The sequence below is a fragment of the Nilaparvata lugens genome, chromosome 1, assembly GCF_014356525.2.
Source record: "Nilaparvata lugens isolate BPH chromosome 1, ASM1435652v1, whole genome shotgun sequence".
Classification (NCBI taxonomy): domain Eukaryota; kingdom Metazoa; phylum Arthropoda; class Insecta; order Hemiptera; family Delphacidae; genus Nilaparvata; species Nilaparvata lugens.
In genome coordinates, this window is record NC_052504.1 from 73,699,264 (window position 1) to 73,711,180 (window position 11,917).

Below are 11,917 nucleotides of genomic sequence, written 5' to 3' on the forward strand. Positions count from 1 at the left end.
GAAGTTTGCGCATACTCGTAGATTCCACCATCCACGATCAAACAGATCGTTAAGCAAGTCTGAAAGTTTAGAACCATAACTCGAACCGATTGCGCAATCATCAAACAGTCCTATCCATGATAAAACAATCTGCGCAAACTCCAAGTTGGAGCAAACTTTTTTGTTCGACTGTGGACGGCGGCCTTTAGGGTTCCTGATTATTATTTTAGAAAACTTGGAATAATGCCAATAGTACTCACCCATTCCGCCGCATCCTCTTTTTTGGGACATTGTTCTTGAAGAACAATGTCCTCTTACGCAAGTTCATGTCTGAAAATAGAAATACGTTAATCAGTATACTGAGGTCTTATTTGAATTGACAGTAAAGAAAGAATAGTTGAATAGGAAGAAAAGCTGATTATATCATATTCTATAGTGTAGGAATCTTATAGAGCCTTATTACCGCGTGAGCTTCAAGCTTGCAGCTGTGTTAACTTTGAGAACTTATAGATAGCTCACGGTCAGGTACCGTATGACTTTATCCTTTGATAAACTGATGTCAGATAAGTCATAGGTTACAATATATAGGCTACTAATATGATCAAATTCCTAAATCATATAGACTGTAATATCATCTATCATACCATATTTTTCAAGCACAATAGCCTCTTATAGAATATGCATGAGTGTGGGCATCTTCCGGCAAAAATAAACATTGAATCAAGCGTGAAAAACTAAATATACTTGCAATAAGAATTTATTCTGATCATTTAGTACCTATAAGACTATTATTTTCATTATCAGGCCTATTCGTCAGTAAAAAATACTATGAGAAAAAACTTAAATTTTTTTTTTCCAATCCAAAGCTTTTTCAATAACTTATCTCTTTTACAGATAAAAATTATATGAATATATTCAATAAATTTAATGAATCATACAAGCAGACTCGAACAACAATAGATATAGACGTACCCCTATATTATTTATAGGCTACCGTATCTTAAAATAAAAATCAAAGTACAATTTTTTGAAACTTTTATTCACTACATGTTGCGACATGTTAATGCAATTTTCGAGTGCTTTTTAAAGCATTCGAAAATGGAATTAATAGTCTATGTCGTAACATGTAGTAAAGTTTCAAAAAAGGTAGGCCTACGGTACTTAATTTTTCATATTCCAGATGAATAAGATCAGCATTCATCAAAATTAAATTATATAACATTTATAGCGTTTGTTTGTTTGAATCTGCTTGTATGTTTCGTCAAAGATGAGTTACGGTACCGGTACCCTTTTTCAAAAACCAATAACTATTGAATCATAATAAACACACATTAAAAATAAGTTACTGTTTGTACTTAGTAAGTTACGGAATAGTAAATAGTAATAAGCTAAATATCAGAATTAAACAACTACTTTATATGATACAGTATATATAATATTTTGAAAATATTTAGTTTTACTTACACATATCACCGTTTTCCATATTCTGAATCTGGAACACAACAAGATTTATTCAAGAATAATTGATCTTTGGTACTAAAATTTTTTATAGCCTATCATAGAGTAGGCCTACAAACTTTCTTCAAGATATAGGCTAATATTGTATCTTTCTGTAATAATGCTAGTAACGTTAATTGATTAACGAGATTTATTTGGAAATATGCAACATGCAGTAGGCCTATATTGAACTAGGCTACTACATTGAAGTAGGTAAGCTACCTACATTATACCTTCAAAAGTCACAGATTTGAGAGGTGAGTAGATTTTATGAAATGAAATAATAGTTCAGTAGAGAAGCGTGATAGATAAATCTTCACAAGCAACAAAATTATTGCACAATTTGAAATTATCAAGATATAATTTTATTCTAGCCTAAAATGCATAATAGCTGTACGGTACTGATATTTTTTACGAATAAAAATGAAATAGTGATAAGCCTCATCCATAATTATTTTTCAATTCCTTGAACCTTTTAAATATTTAAGAGAGAATTAATTTGTTAATTAGAAACATAACAGACCCCTCTGAGAGTTATAATTAACTGATACAGCCTACCATAATCATATCGGGCTAAGGTCCACGTAATGCCATTATATCTGACATCAAATTTTTGATTGGAAGTATGTTATTTTTATTACAAAAATTAAACCGCGGCCACTCATAAATTTGAAAAAAAATAGTTTTACTAAACTCACTTTGTTCAAGACTCTTCACACACCTCTGGACCTAGAATTACGTCGATTAGGGATCAGGTTGAGTTGTGTTTAAAAGGTTAGGTTAGGTTAGGGGGTTGGGTTTTGGTTAGGGATTACAATATGCTTGAAGGAGTTGGGGTCCAGGTTGATTATGTTTATTGATGTTTCAAAGGTTGGAAGTAGGTTAGGAGGTTAGATATATTTTTTAAATGACAAATAACAATAATATTCTGGAAGGATTTAGGGATCAAATCAGTACATCGATAAGTATCTACTGTATCGACCTACATGCAAACATGGCTGACACGGTATAGTATAGATTATACAAAATGACACTGTATACAAATTTGTGCTGCTTTAAATTTAAAAACAATTGTGACCGACGTTTAATTTGTGTAAATTTGATGACAGGTAGACTGGACCTAGAGTTACGCCTTTGATTAGGCCTACCTAGTGGAAATATAATGGAATGTGCTATTCAAGTTTGGGAAAATGTCTAGTCGGTGAGTGACTGCTGACATCAATTTTTTTTTCAATGAAGGATGATAAAAAATAATACGCGCTTGCCTATTTTAATAAAATTCAATTCAATTTTAATGTTAAAAATAGCTGTTTGAAAACTAACCTTATTTTGAAGAAACATATAAGCTAATGGTTTTAAATAATATCAATCTCAGTAAATCTTATTAGGTACCTATTATTACAATTTATGTTAAATTAATTAGTATTTTGATGTAAAAATACAAATAATTTTTATCCAATTGCAGTTTTAATGATCAAATTATGAATTTTAGTTCAGAAAATAATAGTATAATCACATACGGTAGTTATAGCTATCAAAACAACAATAATTGTTGGATCAGAGCTTTTTAGGATTTCTAGCTTAGGAAATTTCAAGTTGTAAAGTAAGATAATTGACTTTTCACTTGAGAAAGATTATTGCGGTATAGACCAATGCTGTATGCATTCAATATAAAAATGATTATTTGAAACTTGAAATTGTAATGAATTAGCTCATTTCCTATTATATGAAATTAATATGCAAAACGTGAAACTCACCTAATGCAGTAGAAGTCTGGAACAGAATGAAATAAAATAATTTTATATTTTATGTAGAATTCAAAGCATGCAGCTGATGAAATAATAAGAATATGAATAATTAAAGCAATAAGGTCAAACTTTGTAGTAAGTATAGATTGACCATTTTTTCAATATTTAAAGGCCTATACAATTTTAAATGTTAATAATATCAGGTTTGTAAAAACAAATTTTATAAAGGAAAAATACTAGCCTATACTATGTATTTAATAATTTATTGGTCGTTCAAAATGTTATGCACATCACAATAAAACTGATTATAAAAAGTGAGGTTTCTATATTTGGTGTGTGCCTGGTGCCGGTTGCACAAAAGCCGGTTAAATTTTAATCGTGATTAATCACTACTTTTTTCCGTGTTTGGAGGTAGTAGATTACCGCTAGGTTGCCGTTGACCAGTTGTCGCTGGATAGGCTGTGTCAATGTTGCTTAGGCCTTATTTTTAATCAGTGGATGACATCAGTCCCCTCGTCAAGGATGAACTCTTCCACAGAGTATAGTGGCTTGGATGCCAGCCTACATCTCATCCTTATGGAAGTTCTGTTGCCAATTTGTCGATTAGAATCAGTAGAGTCAGTGCTTGCAGAGAAGAAACTTCGTAATTTTAACATGAACGCTTTTTTCTTCGTTTCCTCACATTTTGCATGTACTAATTGAGAGAAAATGTTCAAATTTGGTACACAGGAGGTATAAAAATGTTTTATTAGGAGGGTCTTGAAATAGCGCTCAATTTCCATGGTTTTGAGCGTTTTCTACGCCTTCTCAAGAACTAATTGATAGATCATGTTCAGATTTGGTACAGAAGTTTAGCAAGGGTCTACAAATTTTGTTTTGAGAGGATCTCTCTAACGAGACCAATTTCGCTCTACTGAGACATTAGCTGACTGAATGGCGTTCACATTAAAAAAGGAAGTTTTGCTGCCGCATCCGGTATCATTGTGCGAAATCTCAATGTGATGACAATGGAGTTGATGATGATGATGATAATTGAAGCTAAGACTTGGGTGTTTTTCAAAATACAATGAGCATTGTTGACAGGTATACCTGGAAATGTATATGAGATAAAGCGCTCTACCTGGCAGTTGTGTAAATACAACATACATGATGAAAAGAAGTTTTGGACTGTAGTCTGTTTCTTTGTCCTTGAGTTGATTGTAAATGATGAATAAATAAATATTCAACAAATTTAACACTTTTAACAGAGATATTGTGGAACTTCTCCATATTAAGATAAAGAAAGGAAAAAAGATGTAGTGGAATTCGACAACATCTTTTTTCCTTTCTTTATCCTAAATATTCAACAGTTGAAACTACAATTTTGGCTTTTTTTGGTTGAAGTTGTATGGGCTTCAACAAAACCTAAAACTCTGAACTGACTACACCAAAGGTATTTTCGATTACCCTGCGTGCCCTGAACAATCTATAATTGAAAATTCGTTCAATTGAACCTGCATGTGGAGTTCCTCTAAATTATGTCATAGTGTATTCATTAAGTTCTAAAGCTTGATCCCCCAAGATGAAGTATTGAACTTCAATTCTGTAAGGAATTTGTAATGGTTTTGGACTGGGGATATTAAGTGTCCTATTTTCTAGTTTTCTATACAGCTTAGTATTTTTAAAAACACCACCATCTGAGAATCTTCCAGGACTGCCAACATTTACATACAGAAAATTTTAATTGGCATCAACCAAGGCAAATAGTACAATATTAAAAAAATGTTTGTATCCTAATTGTAGTATTCAGTGCCACTGTTCCATGGTGCTTGTAGCTGGACATGTTTCCCATCCATTGCCCCCAGTATATGGGGGAAATTCCATTTTTCTTCAAATTCCTTTGATATCGATCCCCATTCTTCACTTGAAGATGATATATATATATATATATATATATATATATATATATATATATATATATATATATATATATATTAATAAATTACTGTAATATTTTTTCTACAGGATGGCAATCCAGAAGAGGGAGCTGCATCTCAGCAACTGGGTGTGGAAGAGCCAGCTCCTGAAATTAGGCCTACTGAAGAGTCTCATTCTTTGGCTGAAGAACCAGCACAAAAAAGAGAAAGAAAACGTTCATCAGACCCACCAGAATGAAATGTTTTTGGTGGCATTTGAAATATTAGAAAAATCTAGCAGTAATGTTCCAATTGAAGATTCTTTCAATTCATTTGCGCTGCACGTTGCCAATGAGATTCTTCCTTATGTGAAAAGAGATATATTGGATGTGCTATTCAAAGCTGACACTGGGGGGTTCAACCATCTTATAAGCTCCTCACCTGCAATGCCCTCAACTTCCTCGGCAATCAATCATCCTTCAACATCCCACAATCCCTCTCCGTCAACTACAACCCTACATTACAATTACCGTAGAACATCTACGATGCCTGCTCCTCCTCCTCCCACAACACATCATACAATTACATTTAATCTTGATGAGGCAATGCACATGATCGACCACCAGGAGGAGTTGTAGCTGTAATAGGCTAGGATAGGTATGTTTTATTGTATCATAGTTATATATGTATAAGGTCTTTGAATATGTATATATTATTTTCATGTTTTATATTAATATTGTTGATTCAGTACCATTGTGCATTATGTCCACATGACTAAGTTTGCAGGTTTAATAATGAAAAATTCTCAATCTGATATCGCAATAGGATTATAATAATATAATGTTGTTTATCCAAGTCAATAAACAATATTTTGAAAAATATTTTGGGCTGTGACATGATGCAAACCTGAAAACAAACTATTCATTTTTTTAAATTTCTATGATATTATTATTACTGTATTTTCGTTTTGTTATTTCAATTAATTTTTATAATGAAACTTCTGAATGTTTTCAATTTTTTGTATTTCAGCAAATGATTGTAAATTTCACTACTTTATCAATTCATTAGAAGTTAATGATGACATTAGAGAATATAAACATTTTATCTGATTACATTTTTTTAAGAAAAAATGAATATTTATTATTCTAAATCTAATTTTATAACATTGACTTATTCTTGAAAATAAAATAAACATTTATTATGCTGAATAAGGTAATATTTTGTAGCTCATGATCTTGGTACCTGATCTGATTTCATAATAATAAAGCATTCCTAAACTCCTTTTCCAAATTACAGTTCCAAAATCTATTAAGTCCAAACTATTTTTCTATTTTCTCAAATAACTGCTGTCACTTGATCTACTATGTAAAAGTAACATGAATCTTTACAAATTTAGCATAGCCTTTATATTTTATTTTATTACAACAAACCTACTTTCTACTCTCCAAGAGTTGTGTTGTGATAGAATAAAATGTATATAGGTACTTGATATTTTTTTTGTTTTTCAATAATCAGTAACCATAGAATGAAAAGTGAATGTTGCAATGTATATTTAGGTTAACTTTTTTAATAACAGAGCACCTCTCAGAACATGCACTTTGCACTCTGTAGCGACTGCTCTACTACTGGAGCCCAGTCAATACTTATTATTATCAAGTATGGTACTCACCTTTATAAAGTCCTTTCTTTAGTGCTTTGATAAGAGCGTCACAAACTTCTGGGATTATATAAGAAATAATCAATTTTGAAATTAGGAATACATATTGCAAGCCAACAAATAAATCGCCCGATGCTAAGAACCTCAAAGTTAGGGCCAATCGCTCTTGTGAGTAATTGCTTCCCTCATTACGGTATCATTTTTTTCTATAACTGGTTGATTTTAATTCAGTAGATTATCAAAGTTGACATCCTAATAAAGTTTAGATCGTCGATTTCATATCTGATTTCACGTTGCAATTTATTTCCGTACTGAAAACGTACTGATAATGTCCAGGCAATGAATGCTCGAAAGAAGGTATAGAGGCAAAAGTTTATAAGACAATTTTCGACCCCGCAGCTCTGTTTAGGGTAGTAGGGAGGTAAACACATCCCAACGCCTACCACTTGTGCTAAGAAGGTGGGGTTGGTTCAAAGGTACCATTTTATGGTTTCTCGCATATAACTCGAAAACTATATATCTTACGGACATAACTGTTATATGCAAAATTGAAGCTTACATAATTTCCTACAATATTCATCTCACAACTTTTTCTTAATCTTCTCTAGCTTTCGAGATATCCGCTCTTAAAAGTGCGACTTTTTTTTAAACACGTTTACCTCCAATTTATTTATAATTTTGCTCTTATAACTTTTTAAAAATCCATGGGAAAAATCCATTTCCACACTTTTACGCATTTTCCTACAACTGTTGCAGCAGCTTTAGTGTTGAGTATGAAAACTCTAATTTTGCAACAATAGACCAATTGACAAAGGAATTTGGGGGGAATGTTTTGAACACAATTTTTGACTTTGCAGCTTTTTTGAGACTAGTTTGGAGGAGAACATATCGAAAGTCCCAATTCCTAACTCATGTGCTAAGGGGATAAGGGTGGTAAAAAAGTTGCATTTTTTAGCTTTTTGCTTCCACGCTCATATCTTGAGAACAATGCGTTGAACCCACATAACTAACTATTCCAAAATGAAGCCTAATAAATTCTCTACACGTTTTGTTTTGTGGAATTTTGTAATATTCCCAACAGTTCCTGAGATATTCGCTCTTGAACGTGTGTAATTGTTAAAATAACAGTTTTTTATCCCATTTTTTGCTCTTTCAGGGCTTATAATTCTCCAACAATGTATCATAATAACTGATGCTTATCGTAGGTTTGTAGAGCATTAAATTTTCTTTGAAATGATGTACTATTTCACTATTCAAAGTTTTCGATCCATTGTTATAGCAACTTTAATGTAGTGGGTGAAATTTTGAATTCTGCAACAATTGATCATTTGACAATGAAATTTGACAGGTGGTGTCTGTGACAAAATTTTTGACTTCGCTGCTTAATTTGGACTAGTTAGTAGGTAGATATAGCAAAAGTGAATATCTTTATCCTCTCTGTCGAAAGTGTGGAACCTTTCGAAGTTGCTATAGCAATTAAACGAGTACTCGGAATAGTGAAATAATACATTATTTCAAAGAGAATTTAATGCTATACAAACCTACAATAAGCATTGATTTATACGATACATTGTTGAAGAGTTATAAGCCCTGAAAGAGCAAAAAATGATTTAAAAAACTGTTATTTTAACAATTACACACCTTCAAGAGCGAATATCTTAGGAACTGTTGGGAATATCACAAAATTCCACAAAACAAAACGTGTAGAGAATTTATTATCCTCTTCAGTCCCACAACCTTACTTCTTGTTAAATTCCAATATTTATGGTCAGATATGAACTTATAGAGTATATTTACCATGAAATCTTTTTTTCCATTTTCAGTATTCCAGGAAAATGTGGTACACATATGTGTACCTTCGGTTACGACACCAAAACCTTTTGAGTCATATGCATCTCATACTGATCTATATAATTTGTCAACTAAAGAGTGAATAGCTGAACTGCAAATTCTAGACTGATGAAAAAGATAGAAATATAGGATTTAATAATATTTAAATTATTCAATAACAAATAATCCAAATTAAATATTAATTTTATTACTTGAATCAATAGTTTTTTGAACAAACTTATACGCTAGTTCTATTCTAAAATCAGATAAAATAACTTAATTCTAGAGTTGGAAAAATGATTATAATTATTATACAAAATCAAAGCAATAAATGAGAATTAGAATAATGGAAAATTTTATTTCGTGTGATATTTCTTGAAGCAATTGTTCCCCATGATACACAAATACAATTTGCATTTTACACACTGTACCCTGCACCTTGATTTGCAACCAGTAAATTTTTGCTTTCGCTTTCTTAGACCATCTTTTGCAGGTGGTAGCTGGTTCAGATCCAACACAAGTGGAAAGAAATGTTACAGCTTTGTTGTCTTTCCAAGACACTACACCTACTTTGCCATCTTCCCTAGCCAGCTCACACCACTCTCCTCTTTTAAGAGATTTATCCTCTTTTAATTTTATTTGAGCTCCAGCTAATCTGTTTCTCATGACTGTACCAGTTATGGAAATATTTTTTGGAGCATGCATTCTGCGAGTTTTACACTGGTAAAAAATCGGTTTGTGTACAGGACATGTGAACCAGTATTTGGTATGGTTTCTGCTAGCATTTTGACCACTGATGCACCCAAGCCTAATTCTTTGAGGTCAGCATCACATACAGTACAGTCCCTTCCCAACATAAATTACAAAATCCAAAAGCAACCCATCTGGCTGGAGCTGCTAAGACAAAGTTTTTAAGCCCTAGAGGGTTTGGCTTTGATGGGACATATTGTCTAAAAGGACATATTCTTTCAAAGGGGATCATTTGTTCATCGACAGCCAGATAATAAGGTAATTCTAAGCACTTTTTTTTACTGACTCAATAAGGGGTCTCACTTTCCAGAGCTTATCATCTGGTTTTGGAAAGGTATTGTCAGCAAAATGGATATTCTGCCTCGATTGAAAATACCTGTCTCGGGGTAGAGCATCTGCAATAACATCTATTTTCCCATCCCTACTCCAATACATTCTAGCCTGAGCCTAGCTTGAAAGTACCCATGATTATTTCAATTCCAGTATATTTTAACAATTCAGCGACAGAAGTATTTACAGAATTATGATTGTTTTGTTGCACAGAGTAAAGATTTGTTTGCTCAGCAAAAAAAGTCAAAATTGATTTATTAAAAAAATCTTTCAAAGTCTATTTGGCTCCTCTGAGCTCGCTGGTAAATCTGTGATTTCTGGCTCCTTGTTATCCATCCTGCAAAGTTATTACCTATTACCGCTAGGTTGCCGTTGACCAGTTGTCGCTGGATAGGCTGTGTCAATGTTGCTTAGGCCTTATTTTTAATCAGTGGACAGCCTCAGTCCCCTCGTCATGTATGAACTCTTCCACAGAGTACAGTGGCTTGGATGTCAGCCTCCATCTCATCCTTCTCTTGAAGTCAGAAGACCCCAGCCTTCTTATCTCCTCAGGCAGAAGATTGAAGAGCTTCAGCGCCAACATTGGAAATGATCCCTGAGTCCTTGAAAGTCTACATCTCGGGATGTCAAGGTTCCTTGCTGATCTGGTGTGGTGATGGTGAGTCGCACATCTTTGTTCGTATCGTCCAATGTTATCCTTCACATGCAAAAGGGAGTAATATAAGTGTTGTGTGATTGAAATGTGCATGCATTGAATCAGACAACACTAAAAAAGGAATTGGACAACTACTTACAATGCCACCTTTCATTTCATAGGCCGAGTTTGTTGTTGTGGTTGTAGTTGGTTGCCTCCATCATCTACAGCAGTATCATTCTCATTATCACGTTCCAGGTCCGAAGCCTCAACCTCATCTAGAATCTCATTCTGAAGTCACTATCATCTAGAATCCGCAGCAACTCTTCATCTGTCAGGGCTGTGGAAAAACCAGTTCACTATGTAATAGAAGTGAAAAAAAACATATTACATTGTAATACATTTCAATCTGTATTGAATAACACTAATAAAATAGGTTCATTAGCAAAATAATATGCCTCTTAATAAGTTTTTGGTAATCCTGTAGGCTAATGTTTGTAATAGCCTACTGTACCGTACAAGTTGAGTAAAAAAGGCTAATTTCTAAAGTATTGAAGCCTATTATGTGTAATTTGTGTAAATAAATAGGTCCATATAATATATTTATGTCCTCAATATATTATCAAATATCTCCCCTAGTGAGTCCACAGACTGCATTTTAGGTGTTTTCAAATTATCATATTCAATGGTCGAATTTAAATTCTTTTATAAAATTTGGGCTTTCCAGCTTCAACTTTTTGTCCTCTTTCAAGTAAAAAAAATTGTGTCGATATCTCCAAAAATAGCTGAGATACAGAGTTCGCTCGCGCGGTCAAATGTAGCCGACAGATGAATGACTTACTAAACATTTCGTAGAAATGACGATTGAATGCAAAGTTTTATGAAAAAAAGCAATCCTAACCTATAATAGAATGATTTACTATTGCAGCCTGAAGTACACACATGTGTATCAAACCGTCAAAAGAGCGAAAAAATGAAATTGTATACAGTATTGTAAACATTTTGCTGTAGTTCACTTACTTGATCTATTTTACAGATAATAATCATGAAATGACTGTGAAAATCACGAAATGACAATTATTACAAGCACTTACCTTGATCCATGTCTGTTATTTTGTAGCATTCGGTCACAGTATGATTCGGTTAACCAGTAACCTCTGCAGTCTGCACTCTGCAGTCTGCACCGATGTTTACATAGTACTACAATACGAACTCGAGTTGCAACGGAATTTGAACGGAATAACAAACTTGACAGTGTAGAGTTGTAGAGGGACTCAAGAGTGTGAAATGTGCAGCAACGGCGCATGTGCTTTGTATTCAGCAACGGCGCAGGCGCTTTGAATTCAATCGTATATATAGTGAGGTCCACGTTATAATGGCAGAGTGGAAGATATAGTAAGGTCCACGTTATAATGGTAGTGGATAAAGATAAGAGAATAGCGATGCCGATTCTTTGCATTAATTAATTATATTTCTACACTGGCAAAAGCATAATTGGCATCGTTGTGAACCTAGAAAAGGATAGTACCACCGGCTTTGTCGAATGATAGATAAGGATAGCAAAACCAAAGTCGATCAAATACTGTCATTATAACAT

The 11,917-nt window shown here is 33.2% G+C and overlaps 1 protein-coding gene and 1 long non-coding RNA gene across 2 annotated transcripts; one reads left to right on the plus strand and one right to left on the minus strand.

The window, feature by feature from the left end:
- The first annotated feature begins 2,450 nt into the window (after positions 1-2,450).
- On the plus strand, positions 2,451-6,369 carry LOC120354811. Its single transcript, XM_039442615.1, has 2 exons — positions 2,451-2,677; positions 5,229-6,369. Exons 1-2 carry the CDS (start codon positions 2,667-2,669, stop codon positions 5,755-5,757), a joined length of 540 nt encoding a protein of 179 aa, XP_039298549.1. The 5' UTR covers positions 2,451-2,666; the 3' UTR covers positions 5,758-6,369.
- A 2,420-nt stretch (positions 6,370-8,789) lies between these two features.
- LOC111052730 lies at positions 8,790-11,553 on the minus strand. Its single transcript, XR_002606187.2, has 3 exons — positions 11,415-11,553; positions 10,481-10,660; positions 8,790-10,383 (listed from the first exon to the last, which is right to left on the minus strand). It is a non-coding gene; the product is annotated as an uncharacterized LOC111052730 (long non-coding RNA).
- Between the last annotated feature and the right edge of the window lie 364 nt (positions 11,554-11,917).